General features: G+C 32.6%; 3 protein-coding genes and 1 pseudogene across 4 annotated transcripts; all 4 read left to right on the top strand.

The window, feature by feature from the left end:
- Nucleotides 1-1,847: 1,847 nt before the first annotated feature.
- On the top strand, nucleotides 1,848-4,679 carry LOC114384595 (annotated as a pseudogene).
- Nucleotides 4,680-9,359: 4,680 nt separating this feature from the next.
- LOC114383186 (wound-induced protein 1-like) lies at nucleotides 9,360-10,058 on the top strand. The gene has a single exon (XM_028342801.1). It carries the CDS (start codon nucleotides 9,525-9,527, stop codon nucleotides 9,891-9,893), a length of 369 nt encoding a protein of 122 aa, XP_028198602.1. The 5' UTR covers nucleotides 9,360-9,524; the 3' UTR covers nucleotides 9,894-10,058.
- A 1,127-nt stretch (nucleotides 10,059-11,185) lies between these two features.
- LOC114383255 (U2 small nuclear ribonucleoprotein B'' 2-like) lies at nucleotides 11,186-14,444 on the top strand. The gene is made up of 5 exons (XM_028342878.1): nucleotides 11,186-11,355; nucleotides 12,028-12,200; nucleotides 12,687-12,780; nucleotides 13,554-13,636; nucleotides 13,887-14,444. The coding sequence occupies exons 1-5, from the start codon at nucleotides 11,283-11,285 to the stop codon at nucleotides 14,160-14,162; spliced, it is 699 nt and encodes a 232-aa protein (XP_028198679.1). The 5' UTR covers nucleotides 11,186-11,282; the 3' UTR covers nucleotides 14,163-14,444.
- A 1,913-nt stretch (nucleotides 14,445-16,357) lies between these two features.
- Nucleotides 16,358-22,067, top strand: LOC114385463 (F-box/LRR-repeat protein 3-like). Of its 2 annotated transcripts, XM_028345555.1 has the most exons (9): nucleotides 16,358-16,432; nucleotides 16,622-17,363; nucleotides 18,408-18,533; nucleotides 19,047-19,151; nucleotides 19,241-19,631; nucleotides 19,709-19,838; nucleotides 20,100-20,394; nucleotides 20,544-20,803; nucleotides 21,609-22,067. In XM_028345555.1, the coding sequence occupies exons 2-9, from the start codon at nucleotides 16,722-16,724 to the stop codon at nucleotides 21,616-21,618; spliced, it is 1,959 nt and encodes a 652-aa protein (XP_028201356.1). In that variant the 5' UTR covers nucleotides 16,358-16,432; nucleotides 16,622-16,721; the 3' UTR covers nucleotides 21,619-22,067. The 2 variants fall into 2 exon arrangements, with proteins under 2 accessions (XP_028201356.1, XP_028201355.1); XM_028345554.1 differs by lacking the exon at nucleotides 16,358-16,432 and having other exon boundaries at nucleotides 16,459-17,363.
- Nucleotides 22,068-22,417: the final 350 nt, after the last annotated feature.

Here is a 22,417-nt window from a genome sequence, read left to right as displayed (position 1 = left end):
GCAAGTACCACTCTGGACAAGTGAGTGTTAAAGCTTAAACTCTAATTTCTAACATTTTTTTAATGGTGAAAGTGTAAAATCAATATATTAGCAACCAATAAGAATTGTGTGCTGAATTATGTGCTGTACGGGTGAATTGTACTTTTGAAAAAAAATAAAACTCTGAAGAGGATGATTACGAAGACTATCCAGTCACGAATAATTTTATTTTTAGTGTATTTTGAAATTATTTTTGGATGCATACTAAACAAACAACATAAATTTTTTTTATGATAAATATTTACAATGGATATAAGTGGTAAGTGGTAGTGACTTGTATTCTTCAATCAAATTGATTATTGAAATAAATCATATTGAAAAAAGAATATACACCTTATGTGCTTTTATGATTCTCGACGGAGAATTTTTATGAAAAACAGTTTTGTACTAATATCATCCTCAAATTAAAAATCTAACTAAGATTCATGTCAAAAATAAATATCACATTAAACATAAATTACAAATAAATACCTCATGTAATTTGCCTTAGAATAATGCTGCCTAATAAACATTTCAAGGAAGTTGTTAATATTCATAAACCATAAATATTAAATAAAGTCTTAAAGAAACTATGAATCATAATCTCTTAAAAAAAAACTATGAATCCCAAATTGAATGAATGTTCATATCTAGTGCTTAATCTTGTCATCAATAATTCTTTTCATACATTTGAAAAAAAGATAAATAAATTTATGTTTGATTATATGTGAATGAGTTAAATTTAAGTTTTATTAATTCTACATTAAAAATTTGTGAAAAAGTCAATGTAACTGTATAGGAAACGGATCATTTTGTGTCAAATTTGAATAATATTATCATTTTTAATATAATAAAATATAGATAATAATTTAACTTTTATATTCAAAAGAACTTTTAACCTTTTACGATAAAAATATATTTACTCAGTACTAAATTAAAAAAAATACTACTGTTGTAAAAAATAAAAGAGAAAATAATTAAATCTAAACCAGTTAAAGAAAGTAAATTCGAGATTTATATTTTTAAATATATTAACACACACTTTACAATATTGTTCATTTAAATGAATTAACAAGTTTCTAATACATTTTATTAGTATTTTGAAAGTTAAAAATAAAAATTAAATATATATAAAAAGTAAAAATAGTATCATTATCATATGATAATGAAATTATATAATTTTAAGAAAGAAGAGAGTAAAATAAAAAAAAAAGGTTCGTTTGAGATATATTTGTTGTTAATGAAAAATATAAATATTAAATGCAAACTAATAAAAAAATATACATTTAAAATTTGAATAAAAATTACAAAAATATATTATTTAAGCTGAGACACACTGCATTCATATTTAATAATTCCATATAAGGTCTTAAAATCAAATATTAAAACTCATGTTTGGATTGATTAAAATTAAGAAAATAGTTAAGATTATAATTATTCTTAAATAATAATATGTAAAAAATCATAGAAAGAGTTAAATATGTTTTTAGTCTATACAATATACTTTTTTTTTGTGTTAGTCCTTATTACTTTTTTTTAATCTTAGTAATATATCTATTTTTTTTTTCACTTTAGTCTTTATAATATTTTATTCTTTTGAATTAGTCTCTTGAAAGCTATTTTATCGACATTAAAAACAAATGATCTATGTATCACAAGGACAAAAATAAATACTAAAACAAAATAACAAGAAATAAAAAAATAATTTTATAAATATCACTTTTTTTATGAAAACCAAAACTAAAAAGAATCAATGAATAAAAAATATATTTAAACCTATAAAAAAGTTATCTGCTTGGTTAGCTGCTGAAATCTTGTGCACGTGGAGATGGCCATGAATAGTGCTGTGTCTTCTTTCTTACCTTCTTTGAGTGCTTATGCCAAGGGAAGTAATTCTCCCCAGGAAAGCCTCTTAGATGAAACATTAAGCATCTGATGAAGTGGATGGTGTCGAAGAACCATTCTTTAGAGCACTTGCTTTCTTTCTGTCTGCTTTGTTCAAAGAGAGAAGGCGTTGAATCTGATAGAACTTCTTGTGAATAAACTCTTTCTTGGTGAAGCAGTTAATACTAATGGTCTTAAGATTCTACCTTTGCTTATAAATATACTTTTAGAACCATTGTTTGGGTATGCGGAGCCTGGTACAGGTGTTCAACATTGTTCTTTTAAAGAAAGATTTTTGTGCAAAATACTCCCTAAGTCTTCCACCTTTGGTCACATGGAAAACAGGAGAAGCTAAATTTTTCTTTCTTCATATCAAAACACAAAATGATAATTCACCAGTTTGTCTTGAATAGACATTTTTATCATTAGGGATAGAGTTTTCACTAAAATTCTGTATTTCTTTTTGCGCATGATTGTGTATATGGGCATGTGCTTTTTCTAATAGTGCTAATTTTTCACTTTGTTTAAATGCAACTGTTACAGTGAATAATTTTCTTCCCAAAAAAAATTAAAATTTGCCATGCATGAGTAGTGTATGGTATTAATGAAATTACTCGTGACTCTTGTAGACATGGAAGATTGGCTCCAGTTGGTGATTGCCTGTTATCCTTTCAGCACAATAGGTGGTCCACAAGGATTAAAGCCAGCGAGAAGTATCAGTTCTGATGAGAGGAAACTTCTTTATAAATTATTCCAGAAGCAAAGGCATGTTGCTTGTGGATCTGCTATGTTCAACCAGCTTACAGTGGTGCAGATGCTTCTATCAAAACTTATGATTGTTTCAGTAGGCTATTGCTGGAATGAATTCAATGAAGAAGATTGGGACTTTCTGCTGTCTAACCTAAGGTGTTGGATTCAATCAGCAGTTGTTATGATGGAGGATGTAGCTGAAAATATAAATGGTCTTGTTGATAGTTAATCTGATAATTTAAATATGATGTGTCAGAAAATTGAGAAAATTATTTTGGTTTCAGATCCTTTTCCCATAAAGATTTCTGAAAATGCCCTTTTGTCTTTCTTTCTTCTTAAGCATTGTAAACTTCAAGAAGCTGAAGACACAGATAATTCAAATACATTTAAATCAGGAAAATTGGATTCTGTTAAAGATCGGATTCTAGAGGGAGTCCTTCACCTACTTTGTACTGGTGTATCTGAGGCTATTGCAAATTCATGCTACAAAGAAGCTGCCTCAGTTATTGCATCATCAAGGGTTGAATATACACACTTCTGGGACTTGGTAGCTTCTGGAGTTGTTAATTCCTCATCACAAGCTAGAGATAAAGCAGTGAAATCAGTTGACTTTTGGAGACTAAGGAAAGGGTCTATTAGCTCTTTGTATGCTATACTTTTTACTTCCAAGCCAATTCCTTTATTGCAGTTTGCAGCATATTTTGTTCTTTCAAATGAGCCTGTTTTAAGAAGTGCTGTCCTTGAAGATAATGCTTGTAACTCAAACATATATGCTGCTAGTGAAGAGGATATCAGCCGTCTTGAGGTGCCAATGGAAGAAAAAGTTCATTTGAAAGAGGAAATACCTTTCATGGTAGAAAGGACACCTTATGAGGTTCTTGAAATGGACTTGCTTGCACACCAACGAGTAGGAATGCTTTATATGGGAAGGAAGTTGAACTATGCTTCATAAGCATTGTTTTTAATGTTTATTTATCCATTTACTCTGTCGTTTCATTGAGGGTACTAATGATCTGGAAAAACTATTGTAGGTAAATCTCTTCCTTGCATGGTCTTTGTTGATATCACATCTACAGTCATTACCTTCATCATCATCTCAGAGGGAGAGACTGATCCAGTACATACAAGACTCTGCTACTCCAGTTATTTTGGATTGCCTTTTTCAGCATATTCCTGTAGAGATTTCCACAGTTCAGAGTCTAAAGAAGAAAGATGCAGAGCTTTCTGGTGGCTTATCAGTGGACAATGGATCTATGTGAGAATTAATAATTTATCAGAGCAGGTTTGCACTAAAGTTAACAATTCCTTTTCTGGTCCTGCAGAATGGAGCTTTAGCAGAAGCTATAGGAATTTGGAAGCGCAATTTCGATAAAGAAATTGAAGGTGTTGAGGAGTGACCTATCTGTTACAGTGTAATCCACACCACAAACCACAGTCTTCCCCACCTTGCTTGCAAGACATGCAAGCACAAATTTCATTCTGCTAGTCTTTATAAATGGTTACACCTGGAGTGATGAATTTTACCAATTTTGCTTGCTGGTGATATCCTGAACTGAAAGTAGTGCATGAAGAGAACGTCTCACATAAGAGAATCAAGGCTAATTTTCTGCATTGAGAATCAATGCTGATTAAGTAAGGGATGACTTATGAACTACAACTGGTTAATGAAACAAACATGATTTCCAGATTCTTTTCTCCACCAAGCTTCATTTTAAGCTGATAGTGTTCAACTCCTTGAAATTAAAGAGGAAGGGGAACAATGGTTTTGTGGCAACAACATGGGTGTATATCATATTTTCCTCTCTTTAAGAGAGGTTTATCCGATTCCTTTAGCTTGGCAAATTTATCCTCTCTCAAATTTATCCTTTAGCTTGTCAGAATCAGAGTGGCTTGTACATCTAGATTATTTATATTGTCCCTGGAATCACTCACGAATTAAGGAGCAAGATTTGCCTAAATAAGAGTAATTGTACGTCTAGAGACTATCTTTATTAGCCATGAGAACATTAAAGGCAATAGTATCCATTGTCCACACGTTTGATTTTTGGTCAGCAAAATTTAATGAATTGACCATTAATTTGCATGTAGCTGTTTTTTTAGGGTATAAGCATTTTAGTATTTTTAATACCAGCTGTTAATTGTAAGAGTAATGGACAGGGAATTTTTATAATAATTCTTATTAGATGAAGAAAGTAGTGATTGCTTTTTTGGTTTTCGATGAACTATTAAGGATCTGGTTTTGTGGTTAGGATATAATAGGATATCCTTATCAAAAAATATTTAAAATGTAATGAATTCGTTTGTGTTTAGATAAGATACCAATAAATGAGAATAATATTAAGAAAATAATTAATGTTTTCTTAGAACCAAGTCAATGGGAGTTGTTTAATTGATTGCAAATAGGAGGACCAGAGGCATTAACTAAAACATCTGGCTGGTGAATGGTGCCTGTTCTGGCCACAAATTAAAGTCAGGTGATTTAGTTTTCTAAAAAGATTGAAAAATATGATTGTGTCACATGTATAACATCATTTAACCGATTCCCATTATGAGACTTCATTACTCACCTCAGTCTCCATCATATATACATACTAATTGTAAGTTAACTCCTACAATCATACCTAAATATATGTAAGAATCTAGAGTCGTGGCTGATATTTATCAATTATTAATAGTATACCTAAATTACATTGCAATCAATCCTAAAGTCATAGATAGAATATGTAAAATTGGTAATTAATTATACTTTATCAATTGTAAAATCATGGAAAAAATATTATATATACAATTGACAATTGCTAAAGTCATCACCAGTCAAATTATATCTCATATAATCTTAATATATCTTCCTCCCTTAATCATTGTTTTTAAATAATGAAAGAAACGCATTTTGGTGGAAGTACGTACGTGAACAATTTACTAGGAATTCATTGGGAAGCTGAGGAAGTGGAATGACAAGATCTGCCGCAAAGATGTACTACGTAGACCACTAAGAAAATCATGGACTTTTGTCAAAAACAGTAAAAAAAAAAAAAAAAAAAAAAAAAAAAAAAAAAGATAGGGTATGCATGTCTAATTCAGATAAACGACATAATATTAGGGCAAAATTACAAAAAAGCAGAGCCATACACCATATGCGTGCGACGTGTAAGGCACCATTCGTAAATGCGTATTTTCTCTATTTTTTCAGTCATGGATTCCGTTTGGTATGTACTTTTGATGCTGATGGAGAGATTTTAAGAGTTTGATTTCTATCTATTAAGAGTAGAAATAAGATATACCACTCAACAAGAATCTATGGCCTAATAATATACATCATACTCAAGTTAAGTTAAACTATTTTTAGAAATAAATCAAGCTTAGATTTTTATAAAAGTATATTTAGTTATAAAAAAAGTGTCAGATTTTAAACAATTTTTTTTTTGGTACAGAGATTTTAAACTATTTAAATAGCTTTTTAAACATAACGGATAGCCTATTTAAATAAATAGTTATATATATTTTTATTAGTATTATTATTATGTCAAAATTTGTTATAATGTATAAAAACATCTATTTATCTTTTTAAATATTAAGCATGTTAATCTACATAAAAAAATCAAACATATAAACTTAGAATAATAAATTAATTAGAAGCCTTATTACAAAATTGACTTTTGTCATGATTTTTTTATGAGCCATAAAGCAAAATATATTAAAAAAAGATATACCGGAGGTGCCCAAACCATATACAAAAGAGACCAGATATGAGGCCTCTTCCTTCAGTGAGAAAAAATACATCAATAACCCATATACAAAAGTTATCATGAATATAGTAAACTTATATCATATAAACATATTAGATTTGACTCTATTATACTCTATTAAAACTTAGTTTAATTTATTTTACATAGTCTTTTTCCATTGGTTTATGAGTCTATTAGCTCATGCATGTAGCAAAAAGTTAGATTCATCTATATAAAAATTTTAATATAAAATAGGCTTTTAAGTAGACTAATTGACTTAGCTAGAGGTCAGGAAATACAAGTCTAAGACAAGTAATTAATTATAGACTTAGGTTTTAAATTTTTTAACCAAGTTAAATTTATTTTAAGCAAAATGTTTTTCGAGATAACTTATTCCCATCCCTATTGTGATAATATTATTATAAGAATATGCATATAAACTCAGTCACAGGCCCTTATAGTCTCCTGCCTTATGTTTGTGAGACATGACAAATGAGATGATTACATACCACTAATTTTTTTTACTAAATAAACCAAATTCATTGGCAATTATTATTGCCAAATGATGACAAGAATAATGGAGAACTCAACATGACAATTATTGCGAACAAACAAGAATTAAAAATGCACATAATGGAGAAAATCATGGCTTTTCTAAGAAAGGAGAACATAATGTGCCCAGTTATGGCCTTTTCTAATTAAGTCCATTCGTGTTTAGGTCGGTGTATCTTCTGGTCAGAAATGACCCACTAAAGGCACCTTTAATCAAAATGAGGTTCAGTCTGAATTATGTGCATGAGATAAGCTTTAATATTCAACCCACATCGTGAATTTTTTCTTAGTTTAGAGGTTAATTGAGCTGCGAGTGATGTAAGCTTGAAATCTCGTAAGCCTGCATGCATATATGTTTGTATAACGTCTTAATTTATCACTTATTTGAAAGATTTCTTTACACGAAGGCCACTCAATAATTTTATATCCTTAAGTCGCATTCTTAAACTCATTAAAACCAAGCTGGTTTGCGTGAAAACTAAAACACAATTAAATGAAGATCACATTTTAAAGTAAGAACAGGAATTCTAACAACACATTCTCCTTACACACATGCATTTTATTATTATTAGTTAAAATTTATTAGAAATTATAAAATAGAAAGTCACTATACATACATGAAATCCACAATTTGTAATAATTTCCAAAAAAAAAAACCAATAAACACAGGATGTGTCCAAAAAAGTAAGCTAGAGATGTATTACAAGCATTTCTCAAATAAGAATTCAGTTATTGTTGTCTTTTAGGTTTTAGCTATGAAAAAAAAAGGATATTTTATATTTCCTTTACTCGGGATCATGAAGATTTGAACCTTATTATGTAAGACTAACTCATTTAACTAGACTTGACTCCGATTAAGGTTAGTACACGTAGATTAAGGAACATAATGTAAGATATACTAAATGTATTTAGTTTAAATTACGTACGTGCCTTAATTTTTTAAACATAAAATATAAATATAGTTTGTTGTATGTTGGGTGTTTTTAAAATAGAATAGAGTGCTTTTTATATAGGTTAAAATATGTACATTATTTCCTGTAAAAATAAAATATATTAATTATTTTAAATAGGATGTTTAACCCACTCATAACAAGACATATATTTCTAAGTGCAAACATCTTTAATTCACCACCAAATTTTCATCTGTTAAAAAAGATCCTCCATGTTGGTAACAAACCCACAAAAAGGCCTTATATATGCATGCACGGCCATAAATACCAGACCACACACAATAACCAAACAGCATATTCCATAGATGAATTAATTCTTGATTCTTTTCTTTTTAACAAATCAGAATGCAAGTGAAAATTCCTTTTACAATCCATGGAGAAAAGAGACTTAAAGCCATCCCAATGATAACAGGATTGCCACAATTAACAGGACCAGTTACAATCCTCAATCTTACAGAGAACACGATATACAACTCATCGCCTCATGATAGAACATATTAATTGGACTGTTGACCTAATTCAAATTATAGATATGTTATCTACAATTTGAAATTGGAATAAATTCTAAGACAAGATATCTACCATTTGATAATTGAATTAGGTCAACCGAATAGAATACCTCTTCTGTGGAGACTCAATAATTAACTGAAATCCTGTTGAGAAGAACTTTGTAAGAAAAAAATAATAAATCTCAAAGGTGACTTATTTGAAGACCATATATAGTCTCTCAAATCAGAATTGATCAGTTCCTCTAACCGCACAAAACTTTATTCTTCAAATGGCAAAACATCAACCCAAAAGAACCAACATAATTTTGACACGGCTTACTATAAACAGAAAAGTCATACGGATTAATTATGGTTCGAGAATCTAACATTGTAAAGCCTTAACTGTCAATCGAAATAGTTTTTAGATTGCCTTGTATGAAAATGAATCATTTTTTTTTTCAATCAGTTGTTTTGTTATTTAACGATGAATATTCAAATTTTGTGATGGAACATTTTCCCTCTCATTCAGCAGGGATACTTGTTTTTGTTGATAATTTATTTAACTTCCTGGCCAATTTTAGCTACAAATTTAATTTTATTATTCACTACAATTTAATTAGTAGCCGCGTTATAAATGAGATTAATTTCTTAATTATAATGAGTCCGGGACTGAATAATTTGATGATTATTTATCTGTATATCTCGCAATGTGTGTGAGACCAATGAATGCAATATATTAGTGCAGAGATGTTTAGTGTAATAATGTTTTCAAACAAGTAAAAAAATGTTAGTATAATGTTATTAAACTTAAAAGAAAAAATTAATGTAAGAAAATTAAAAAAAATAAGATTATGTATAATTGCATGAAACCTCATCATCATTCCATCAAGTTATCAACCATCTTTTTTTAAAAGGCCATTCCATGAACCATCTTACAACCACACCTATATAAGAACGTGCACTCACCACCATTCACTTTCACCCCATATCTCTCTCATAGCAAATTAAGGAGTTAACAACTTAATTAATTTGACCATATCACTATTTAGGAGCTGGCAAACTCGTCGCAAAAACCATGGCTAGAGGATCAAGAGGATCCCAACAAGAGAGGGGTGATAGACTTGTACAACGCCATACTCTCCAATGACACTGACACAATGCAGCGCCTTCTAGCTCCAGACCTGGAGTGGTGGTTCCACGGTCCACCGTGTCACCGCCACCACCTCGTTCCCCTCCTCACGGGCTCCTCGTCGAAGCCTTTAGTCCCTGATCTCGTAGTTGGGTTTGGATCAGTGACTATTGCTGAAGGCTTCGACGAGAGCAACTTGGTGTGGTGGGTACATGCATGGACCACCACTGACGAAGGCATCATCACGGAGGTTAGAGAGTATGTCAACACTTCCGTCACTGTCACCAAGCTCGGTTTGCATGTGAACAACGATGATGTTGTTTCTGCCACGTGTCAGAGTGTCTGGCAGAGCAAGCTCTGCGATGAGTCTGTTCCGGGACTCATTCTTGCCATCTAGCTAGTGAAGGTTCCAATGAAGACTATGTTTCTGAAGTTCACTGTGTGTTAGTGTAGTGTTGTTTTGTTCACTTGTTTGTGGCATTTTTATTCTGTATTTTTTTTTCTTTAGGTTTGAAATTAAATGATGTGAACGATTAAATAAAATGTTAGTCGCTTATAGTAATCCAGTTTCATGCCTCTTGAAGATTTGCTAAAACTCAGAATAGGAATGATATATGTATGAATGAATATTTGTCTAATGCATATTGTGCAAAATTATAAATTAGTTATAAAGAAGAAGTCATTTTATAATAATTTATTAAACAAATTATTTAAGTTACTTCAAGTAAAAAATGAGGTTAAACAATTTCATCGTAATAGGTGAAATTCTCTAAGGTTTTAAGATGATTTATTGCATGCATTAATGAGGTTCTTTAACATATTTTACCTAGCTAGGGAAAATTAGACAATAACCCTTTATTAAACTGGGGTTGTTTTTGTCACGTCAACAAAAAAAAAATATAATATATTTGGCGATTTCCAAATGTCACATAGCATTTCGTCTCCTGTGCATACCATGTGGGACATCTTTTTAAGAAGAAAGTTAAATAAACAAAATTAATTAAATATAAAGTGCGTTTACAACTCTTTCAAGAGAATTTGACCTAGCTACAAACCCTAATAAAGCCCTTAGCTTGTAGTTTGGTATTTATGAAGATTATCTTTCCTACTCTATTTAGGTCCTATATGTGTGTGTGTGTGTATATATATATATATATATATATATATAACTACAAGGTGGAAGGCTTTCTAGAGTGTGAATTGTGATTTAGTTTCCTTCACTTTCTTTTTCTCTTTTGAACCACACCAAACCTTTCTCTACTCTGTTTCATCCCATTTTCATTTTTGTTTCTTATCATAGCTTCAAAAAGCATCTATTGGTGTGGTTTGATTGTCGAAAAGCACTCTTTTGAAGCTTTGGTCAAGTTACTCAAGAGTAAGGAAAGCTTCACCCTTCTAGATGAAAAAAAAAATCATTGTGATTTTGTTCTAAGCTCTATTTTTTTTGCAATGCATTTTAACATAAACAATATCATAAAAACTTGTTTTTCTTAGTATTACAGGAACTAATTTATTTAGTTCTATAGACTAGCTTTTGAAAAGGGTATTTTTGTAATAAAGAACAAGGAGTGCCAAGAGAAAAATGGAGCGTGTTAAAAGCATCCTCACAACCCATTTGCCATAAAGAAGAGATGGGCCAGGCCCACGTGAAATTTGAATCTTCCATGAAATAGCCACAAAACACAACAACGTTTTCTCTAACATTCCACACTACTACTTGGCTAGGGCACCAACACCGCTAACACTCTGTTCATTCATTCTTCTCCGTCAGAAGCAGAGAGTAAGAATGCTCTCAGGGGATATACCTCCAAATCAGACCATTTACATCAAAAATATCAATGAGAAGGTCAAGAAAGATGGTAACTTCCTTTCACACCCCTCTTCCCATGTTTTTTATTCTTTGCTTTATATATGCAATCGTTTTCTGGATTCACTGTAATTTGTGAACTTTGCTAGGTTGCAATTATTATGCCCGTAAATTTTTAAGTGAATTTGTGAGCAGGAGACTAGTGCCTGAAGTCTTTTTTCTGCTGAATTAGGGTAGCCGTGGATTTGGCTTAGGAGTTGTGATTCTTGTATCTCTTCTGCTGAAGTTTTATTGATTGTTGTGAAGGGAAATTTAATGGGGTATTGGAGTGTGCGTGATTCAATTGGATAACATGGAAATTAATAAACCGAGATATATGTAGTGGCATTTTTTTATTCTTGTCCATGATTTTGCATCTCAGATGTTGTAATTGGATTTTTTGCTGATTTTATTGATTTGATTTTAGGGTTTTAGAAAAATAAATTGATTATGTTGTTGATCCTATGACAGAGTTTAAAACTATTTGGATATGTTCTTTTGTTGATTTGACTATAGGGTTTTAGATAAATATATTGATTTTGATGTTGACCCAGTGACAGCTTAAAATTAATTGGATATGTTCTTTTGGTGATTATTGCTGATATGACTTTAGGGTTTTAGATAAATAAATTGATTTTGATGTTGACCGTATGTAAGAGTTTAACATTTTTTTTCAATGTGGCAGAATTGAAGAGATCTCTGTATTGCTTATTCTCTCAATATGGAAGAATTTTGGATGTTATTGCTCTGAAGACACCCAAGCTTCGGGGACAGGCGTGGGTTTGTTTCAGTGAAGTCACTGCTGCAAGCAATGCAGTGCGACAAATGCAAAACTTCCCTTTCTATGACAAACCTATGGTAATTGTTAGATTACACTTATCTAGTATTTATTATTACACCGAAACTTATGATTCTGATTCATATGTAATTACCTAATGGTAATCAACTTATAGTGCTGTTGATAATTTCTTTACAGTTCTGTTCATAACTCTATTATATCTTGTACCAAACTTTTGGAACCATTTCTAGTAGCCAATGTTATCTTACTGTTCTTTTCCCCTTTTATCTTGTATGTTTTAGTTTCTCTTACTTGGCTACTAGGGATTTATGTTCGTGCCAAAAATATACCTATATTTCTAAAATTTCTTTGATCCGAGCATCTATTGTCCTGTTGGAAGTGTTTTCATTATCAAGAATGACACTGCAAGATATTGAAAATGCTGTGTTCTCCCCCCCTCCCATCTTCCTATGAAGTTGCTTGGTATTTGTTTGATTTTGGTTAATCTATCATTTTATCAATAACATGCGTGTCTAAAGGCTTTTTGTGTGAATAATTCGATGCAGAGAATTCAATATGCAAAAACAAAATCAGACTGTATTGCAAAAGAAGAGGGTACTTATGTTCCAAGGGAAAAGAAGAAGAAACAAGAGGAGAAAGGTGAGAACAGTTGTCATTTATTGTTCCCTAGTCTTCCTCATTTTTGAATTTTAGAACTCTTGCATATTGTATGTACCATATCCATCCCTGTAAGTAGGTTTAAAACTGAAAAAAAACCCTGAAAATATTTTTAATAGTTGAAAGTATGCAGGTGATTATACTATGGTTTGAACCCACTGGTCATTTGTTGGTGTCATTTGTGAATGCAACTGATGTACGTCTTGACTTTTGAGGCATATTTGTTTTCTTTGCCTGGGAATTTTAGCAAACCTGTATCATCCTCAGATTCCTTAGGCCTAAAGATAATATAATTGAAAATTTCTGTTGTAAGGTTGTTGTTTAAAGGAAAGCTTGTAGTGGGTTATATCATTTTGTAATACCAAATTCATTATTTGACCATATGCATGAATTTCCTGCTGCTGCGTATGCTATGATAAAAAATTTAAATTTCCTACTACTATGAGTGTGAAAGATTAGTAAATTAACCCACCCATCACCCCTCCCAAATGGGAAAACAAGAGCATCACCCTTTCGCTGTTGCATGTGCACATGGCCAGCAAACCAAAAGGAAAAAGCCATCTAGCTTTTCAGAATAAATAAATCTGTATTTTCATTTAATTTTCATGTTAAACATTTTAAGTGAAAAAATATCTAACCTCCATCATTTGGACATTGTTTTTATGTTGTCTTTCTAATCTTGTTGCTGAAGAATCAATATTAGTTCCTTTCTAATCTTATTGTTCAATTTTGACTCACATAAACTTGCTGTTCAGCTGAAAGAAAGCGGCGTGCTGAGGAAGCACAACAATCTGGGGTGGCCAATGGAACACATAGTGCAAGTAATGGTGGTCCAACTGTAAGTTTCTTTAATCGTTGTTGCTTATAGTGTCTGATTTCTTCTATTCCCCTCTAAAAAAATTGGGTCTTCAGATCATTGTTCATATATCATATTCTCGTAAGCTTGAATGAAACTAGCACATAAATGACAATGATTATAGTCGAAGTTTTTTGTTTCGGTTCAACTGTAGGTCAGTGGATGGTAATGTTTAATGCACTTATCTATTCTGATGTTAATTGCACTAACATAGAATGTCCTATATCTGCAGGCATCGTTCCGTCAAGGACCTGGTGCTCAAGAAACAGCTGCTCCTAACAATATTTTGTTCATAGAGAATTTGCCTCATGAAACTACTGGTAGGATGCTTGAAATGCTCTTCGAACAATACCCAGGTTTTAAGGAAGTGCGCTTGATTGAAGCAAAGCCAGGTATCGCATTTGTTGATTTTGAAGATGAGGTGCAATCGTCCATGGCCATGCAAGCTCTTCATGGCTTCAAAATCACCCCTCAGAATCCCATGATTATAACCTTTGCTAAGAAGTAGCTAATCGGTTTTCAGCAGTCTGTATTTTTGTAGATCATTGAAAAACTAATTGCAGTCTGTAAGTTTACAGAAAGTTAGAAACCAGCTTAAGGCAGAGTGAGAATTCAACCACATTTGTGGAAAGGTTGAGATCGTGCTGTTATAATGTTTATTGATTGTATTTTTGTTTTAATTTTATCAGTAAAACATCGTGTCCTTTTGAAACTCTAAGCTAGGTTCTTGAACTATGTTTTTAGTTGAAGAGTCAAGAAAGGAAATAAATCGGGAGACATTAAGGAATTATTTCAAATAGAAATAAGAGTATAAGTATGCAAATTAATCTAGGGTTATCCGCTATAGCCACAAGAGAAACATCATTCATACCAATCCTATTTTTATTATAAGTAAAAGATGTGGACACAAGCTTTGGAAACACTTGTTTTAAGTAGAAGCAATTGCATTGAGGAAAAATTTATTGACCATATCTTCTCACAAGTCACATGATTTAATTAATATCTTAAGGCTCATTATACTGTTTGGTATAATGGCGAGTTTTACATTGGCTGTTGAGGGTCCAACGAAAAAAAAAAGAGTTGTAGTACTTGTAAAAGGAAAAAAAAAATCCTATATTGTAGCATGTGTGAAGCAAACTGGGAAGGTCACAGCAAGAAAGTAATTATATGGAGGGTAGAATCATAAATTTTCTTCCTTTTGTTTGACTGTTATAAAACAATGGTTTATGTAGTGAAGAGAAATTGCAAATTTTTTTTCCATTATCTATATAAGGTACTTTAATCCTTAATTATTAATTATTTTAATTTTTAATTATTAATTATTAATTATTTATTTATTAGTCTCTAATATATGTCTCTCACTTGAGACATTAATTTTTATATTTATTTCTAAAGTTTCCGGAATGATACTATGGATGATCGTATATATAATCCAGGAAATTTAAAGGAGATTTTATATTTTAAAATGGCATTTATCAACAAATAAGAAGATACAGTGACTATTTATCCAAAACTTAAAATTTCTTATGTTACGATAATAATAAAGGAAAAGCCAAGTACGTGAACACGCAGGAATCTCCGCGAGATATGACTGTTGTGAAAATTTGATTGGTTTTCTTTGTTGTGGTCGTCATAAAGTAATGAATAACGTAAGTTGAGGATCTGCTTTAGTGGCCGCCGTACCATGTGCATTGGAGCTGTACTATCCTACCTCAGATACCCACTCCACCATATAACTTTTTTTTCTTTATCTGGAATGCCAAATATACCCCCCTCCACTCTTTTTACTCTTTCTGATTTTTATATAGCCTTATATAATCATTTTCGTTAAATTCGAAGTTTCTTTAGCTTTTAAGTTTTACCCATTAATAGTCATTCACAATAACATTGCAGTATAAAACATAAGACCCACTTTATCTATTTTATAAGAGTTCGAACTTTAGGATGGTTTCAAATTATAATTCTGAATTTGAAATTTTATGTAGTATTTATTAAATGACAAAATATTTTTATATTACTTATATTAAGAAATAAAACAAATCATAATATTTTTGTAAGTTTAACTTTCATAGATTTTTATATAAAAGGAAGAATGTAAATTAATTTTTTTAAAATAATTACTTTAGTTAATAGAAATAGTAAAAATACATTCTTTAATGTATTCTCTTTTGAATACATTCCTCTTGATTAAAATTTATCAAACACAAAAGTTGGTCAAACCCACGTCTTAATAAATTTTAACCAATACTTCCTCCGACCCAAAATAAATAATATTTAAGATTTTTACATATAAACTAAGAAAATAAACATTTATTAAAAAATAATTTACAAAAATATCATTGTTCTCAATCTTAATTTCAATAAATATATTTTTAATTGTTACATGAAAAGATTATTTATTATAGGAAAAGTTTAATATAAATATTTAAATATCTCAATAAAAAATGACAACATCAGTTAATTTGAAAAAAAATTTAGAAACTTGTAATCAATTTGGAACGGAGGAACTAAGAAAGAGTACATTTGTAACACTCATCTTCAATTAAAGCACCACTTGATCCATTGAACAAACGGGATTCTAAACTATTTTCTGTTTTTTTTTTTTTTACATAAAATTTTCTTTTGAAAGTCACTTGCCAACCAAAACAAAAATTAAAAAAATCGCAACAAGGCTAATTTGGTCATTACAAAAATAAAACGATCATAGACAAGGTCAGCAGCACTGTAAACTGACACTGACACGTTCCTGGTCGTCCTCCCCAACGACCAAACTCAAAGGTTCCCACTTTCAACTTTCAACCGAAACTGAAACTGAAACTGAAACTGAAACTGAAACTCTCCTTTCAACTTTCAACACTCCTTGTTTTCAGAATAACATGAACAAACATTTTGTTATTTTAAACACTCTTTTAATGTATTTTTCTGTTTATAAATCTTATCCGATCTATATTTATATTTCTTTTTTAGGTGTTAAAAAGCACAGCGAGTGTTCATAACATTTTTCTTCCGTTAAATGTTCTAGTGAGATTCATTCATTCATTCATTCCCATTGTCTTGTCCCAACAACATGGAAAACCAACAACCAGCGAACAAGACCACCAATCTCTTGAACCACCTCGTGAAGGAGCTCCTCTACGCCATCCTCGACCACCTCGACGAAGACCCTTTTGCCCGAAAGTCCCTCTCCCAATCCTGCAAGTCCTTCCACGCGCTCGAAGCCACGCACCGCACCAACCTCAAGCCACGCCGCCTCGAGTTCCTCCCACGAACCCTCCACCGCTACCGTTCAATCTCGCACCTCGACCTCACGCTCTGTCCCTGCGTCGACGATAACACGTTAAAGTCTCTCTCCCTCGCTTGGAACTCTTCCCTGCGTTCCATTGACCTCTCGAAGTCGAGGCTGTTCTCGCACGTGGGGCTGTCGGCTCTGGCCATGAACTGCACGTGCCTCGTTGAGGCTGACTTGTCTAACAGGCCTGACCTCACTGACGTGGCCGCCAAGGCAATCGCCGAGGCTGTGAACTTGGAGAGGCTGTGCTTGGGACGGTGTAAGGGAATCACGGACTTAGGGATTGGGTGCATAGCTGTTAGGTGTAGTAAGTTGAGGCACGTTGGATTGAGGTGGTGCATTCGGGTAACTGATTTTGGGGCCGGTTTGATTGCTATTAAATGCAAGGAGATTCGGAGTTTGGATCTTTCTTATTTGCCGGTAATTAATAACTGCTTTTTCAGTGTCATAGCTTTGATAGATTTAGACGTTTGGTGTTTGGGAGATTCTATGTCTGATCAGTTATATGACCAAAATACAGTATATAACTGAAAGACTATTAATCTTCACCTAAGTTGTCGACTTTTTTGTGAGGTTGAGTTAGTCTCCAACCTAAATTTGTAATTAATAACTGTTTTTTCTTTATCATAGCTTTGATAACTTTTGGTGTTTGGTTTGTCAAAGATCCTGGGTTGACTACTGACATGCTCAAAATAAAATATATAAGTGAGGAGCTAGTCTCGTCTTATAATTGAGATTGAGTTAGGTTCAAATCCAGATTCTAATACAGCAACTATGAAATGTTTAGGAAATGAGTGCTTTTGTTGAGTCACACTTTGTGTGTTTTGCCAATCATAAATCATGTCGTTTCCAATGAGATTGAGATGGTTGGCTGATGTGTCATTTACCATTGCAATGGGAAGGAATTGACCAAATCTGCCTCTTCTGTTGCATTAGTTTCAAGGTTTTAAATTGTGGTTGCAGTTTCATCACAATCAGAAAGTTGTAGACGAATGCGGCTAATGTAGCCACACAATTGCAGTCACTAGGACTCTAAACATCTTGATGTTGTGGCTGCAATTATAGTTGCTGACCGTGTTTTAAAACCTTGCTAGTTAGATGGCTTATGATTGTTTTACTAGTGTGATTGGTTTCATCTGTGGATTTGGTGTGTTTTTGTTTGCTCGTTTAATAGAGTGCAGATTCAATGGTCAACCTCTTGGTTCTTACATTGATTTTGATGATAGGTTGCTTTAGTATAGTGATTTGGATGTTGGACTCCAGTATAATTATCACTACACTACATTGATTTTATTTTATTGCTTCTTACATAAAAGTTAACTGTTGAGACAGCACTCAGCAACATATGTATTTTGCTCTTTTTCAGGCTAACGTTGAAGCATGCCTGTTAAGATTTTGTTGAACATGTATATGACGAATTTTTAGTTGCACTGATAATTCAATGTTCAATTCATTAATGTACAGATCACAGAAAAATGTCTTAATCATATCCTTCAATTAGAACATCTAGAAGATTTGATTCTTGAACACTGTCTTGGCATTGAGGATCATGGCCTTGCAACCCTCCAAGCAAGCTGCAAGTCAATGAAGGTATCCCTTTTGGTTTTCCATTTCCTTCCAGCGTCCATTGGAGGCACATTGTGCCTAACTAAAAAGTGTCTTCTCCCTTCCCTTATACCCTCCAAAGCTTGGTGAAGGTAGAATTTAGCAACTGTTATTATGATTTAGGATAATGTCAAAAGACTACACCATATGCTGCCCCCCCACACACACACACAACACATCATTTAAAAATTAAGTACTTTTATTTGATTTATGTTTTGATGCCTGTAATTTTCTTCATTTTTTAATAGAGAAAAGTAATATCGTGCCCAAGTAATGGGGACTGACTGAAATGCTTGGGATTTTCAATGTATAATAAACAGTACTTATTGTTTATCTATAATATTCATTCAAACATCTAGCAAGTGAGTCGTCTGGATTCTGTAAGTAGTTCATGGGAACTAGTTTAGGTATGCTCTGCTGAAAGGAGAGTGAGACATTAACTTTCCCTGTTTGATATAAGTAGCATTAGAAAACTCATGTTCTCTCTTTTCTTGACAGATGCTTAACTTGTCGAAATGTCAGAACATTGGTCATATTGGCATAGCTTCTCTTACAAGTGGTTCTCAGAATTTAGAAAAGCTTATCTTATCCTCCAGCGTGATTGTAAGTTTTGAATCTGGCCAATCATTTATGTGGTAACCATTTTCTGGACTATGCCTTGTGCTGCTGCTCACTCAATTAATTGTACTCAGGTTACTACTGATCTAGCAAAATGTCTGCAAAGTTTTTCAAGACTGCAATCGGTTAAACTTGATAGTTGTTTGGGTACAAAGTCAGGATTAAAAGCCATCGGTAATTTGGGTGCCTCACTCAAAGAACTGAACTTAAGTAAATGTGTTGGAGTCACTGATGAGAATCTCCCGTTCCTTGTGCAACCACACAAAGATCTAGAGAAGTTAGACATAACATGCTGTCACACGATAACACATGCATCCATATCCAGCCTAACAAATTCATGTTTAAGGCTTACTTCCCTTAGAATGGAGTCTTGTAGCTTGGTCAGCAGAGAGGGTTTCTTGTTTATTGGACGGTGTCAACTGTTGGAAGAATTAGATGTCACAGATACTGAAATTGATGATCAAGGTTGCATTTCTAACCTTACATTTACATTAAAAAAAGTTTACCTACAGTGCATGATTTATGCTTCTTGACTTGTGTAGGGCTTCAGTCAATCTCAAGATGTACCAAACTTTCTAGTCTGAAGTTGGGCATATGTTCGATGATAACTGATAATGGACTTAAGCATATTGCAAGCAGTTGTTCAAAGCTCAAACAACTTGATCTCTATAGGTTTCTCATATCTCAACTTTGTTACATTTAAACCCAATTTAAACATTAATGGGAGAAAATTCACAGCATTCTTCACCTCATATTTTAAATGAGTGAAAAGGCTTCATGAAACTTTATCATTGCAAAACATGTAGTTTTGATAGCTCATAGACATTTGACAAGTCTAATCTCATGTAGAGATGGTGATTCTAAATACGTGGTGATAATTTTTTTGACAATTTCCTTTGTTTTTCTTTAAAGTTTACTCTGTTGATTTCACAGGAGCTCAAGAATAACTGATGAGGGAATTGTTGCAATTGCCCTCGGTTGTCCTTCACTTGAGGTTGTTAACATTGCTTATAACAGCAACACCACAGATACATCATTAGAGTTTCTTTCAGAATGCCAGAAACTAAGAACTCTAGAAATCCGAGGGTGCCCTCGTATTTCACCAAAGGGTCTCTCAAATATTGTTGCCAGGTGTAGGTATCTTGAGATGCTGGACATAAAGAAGTGTCACAAAATTAATGATACTGGAATGATTCAGTTGGCTCAACATTCTCAAAACCTAAAACACGTAGGTTCCTATTCTTTAGTTGTCCAAAATATTTGGAGATTCTTTTGTATGCTAGTATTTATTATCATTAGTGTCTTGATATACTAAGGTGTTAAACACCTCAATGTGTATTTAAGAACTAACTTAGCATTGATTTATTTGAATTGTAGATAAAACTGTCATATTGCTCAGTAACAGATGTGGGGCTCATTGCACTTGCTAGCATAAGCTGCTTGCAGCATATATCCATTTTTCATGTGGAGGGTTTAACTTCAAATGGCCTAGCAGCTTTCCTTTTGGCTTGTCAAACTTTGACTAAAGTGAAATTACATGCATGCTTTGAGTCATTAATACCTCAACAAATTCTAAAATACATGGAAGCTCGTGGCTGTGCGCTTGTTTGGAGGGATAAAACGTTTGAAGCTTCCGGGTATGTACTTTTGGACATTTCAGACCTTTATTTTAAGCTAGTCATGCAGGAACTGAATCATGGGTGATAAACATGAATCCTCGAATTTGGTGTTCAATTAAAACCACTAGATGTTTTTGTTAGGAATCAGGCCTCTAAATGGGATAAGCCCTTCAAAGTGTATCACCCTAGGATCTTTTTGGACAATCTGTAATAGAATTAGAGTGATTGAGACGTTCTCACACTTTGAGAGGGAGCACTGCTCTCTGATATTTCTCTATTCTTCTGTCTCTTTTTCCTTTCTCTGCCAGCACCACTGATACAGAGTGTATCAGTTTTGCATAGTGGGCACAAGATAAATTCTCTACACATGAAATAAAATTTTGATTAATGGGGAAAAATGGAAGATAATGAGACTTAAATGACAATCTAAAACCATAATAATATAAAGAAAAAAAGTTTAGAAATTAAGTGGAGGCATTTGTCCCTAGTGGAATATCACAACTTGTTCATTGCTTCATGATTATGATTAATATGTGTCTTCCATTCCATCCATGGGGAAAAAGCTTTATGAACTCACTGAAAAAAAAATCACAAATTATGATATGACAGAGTTACCAGATTAAGGATCAGGTAAAAACTGACATGTTTAATACAAAACTTCACTGTTCAGTCTGTTCTGCATTTTCAACTAAACTTGTAACTTGAAAATTTGAAATATTGTCTTTGTATTATAAAGTGCCAATACAAGATATTCTTAAATCATAACATTCTTTCATACAAATATTCAGCATATCTAACTACAAGCTGTGCACATTTGTGACAGGTGGGACTAGATCGAAAAAGATGGAAGCTACATGCTGGAAGGAGTTTGAAAGTTCCATAAGCAGAAACCAATGCTAGGTTTTAGTTTTGTTGGCAATTGGCTTCACAAAAGCTTCGGATGTTTAATTTTTAATGGTACATTTTTGTCAGAAAGTGAAAATCTATGTATTAATTTTTGGCAAAAACAAAAATGTTATGCCAAATCTTTGTTTGGTCGTTCTGAAATATACAACAATGACAAAGTTGTAGCTGCTAGGCTTGTCTTGTCTCAACATTGGAGGAAGCAATTAAAAAACCTCCTAAGGGATACATGGGACAAAAAGTGCATAAGTCTCAGTCAAAGATTTTCATTGTTGGCTTTTCAAAAACATTAATAGTCAAAATGGATATGATATGGCTGATTTATCCCTAATTGTAATATTTTGACGGGTTCAATATAATTCCCTCCCTCAAAAGTCAAGACCACTCTCTACAATTACTGTTATTGGTGAGTGTTACATCAAAAGGCTAAGCTGATGCAAGACATTGTTTTCAAGTGTATTATGACGATGTTGTTTTCACACCATTATTATGGAGGGGCCAGGAAATGAATTCGGTTAAAAAAATATATAGTATGCACTCTCACTTTTTGTTGAAAGTACAAGCTTTTTGAAAATTTAGAAAACGCGTTTATTATTATAACGATGGATGGTGATGCTAAAGCACAATCCATAATACCTATATTCAGTTATTCGCTCAAATTAGCATTGCGGATCATATGATTAAAGGAAAAGAGATCCAATTTAGCAAAGTAAATACTTATAAGATTAT

This window comes from Glycine soja, chromosome 14 (genome assembly GCF_004193775.1).
Source record: "Glycine soja cultivar W05 chromosome 14, ASM419377v2, whole genome shotgun sequence".
Classification (NCBI taxonomy): domain Eukaryota; kingdom Viridiplantae; phylum Streptophyta; class Magnoliopsida; order Fabales; family Fabaceae; genus Glycine; species Glycine soja.
This window is presented reverse-complemented; position numbering and strand designations above follow the sequence as displayed.

Coding starts and splice junctions, on each gene's coding strand:
- LOC114385463 (XM_028345555.1), top strand. CDS start 16,722: ATGGAAAACCAACAACCAGCGAACAAGACCACCAATCTCTTGAACCAC. Junction 19,839..20,099: donor AAACAACTTGATCTCTATAG/GTTTCTCATATC, acceptor TTGATTTCACAG/GAGCTCAAGAATAACTGATG. Junction 20,395..20,543: donor ATTCTCAAAACCTAAAACAC/GTAGGTTCCTAT, acceptor TTTGAATTGTAG/ATAAAACTGTCATATTGCTC.
- LOC114383255 (XM_028342878.1), top strand. CDS start 11,283: ATGCTCTCAGGGGATATACCTCCAAATCAGACCATTTACATCAAAAAT. Junction 12,201..12,686: donor CTTTCTATGACAAACCTATG/GTAATTGTTAGA, acceptor AATTCGATGCAG/AGAATTCAATATGCAAAAAC. Junction 12,781..13,553: donor GAAGAAACAAGAGGAGAAAG/GTGAGAACAGTT, acceptor CTTGCTGTTCAG/CTGAAAGAAAGCGGCGTGCT.
- LOC114383186 (XM_028342801.1), top strand. CDS start 9,525: ATGCAGCGCCTTCTAGCTCCAGACCTGGAGTGGTGGTTCCACGGTCCA.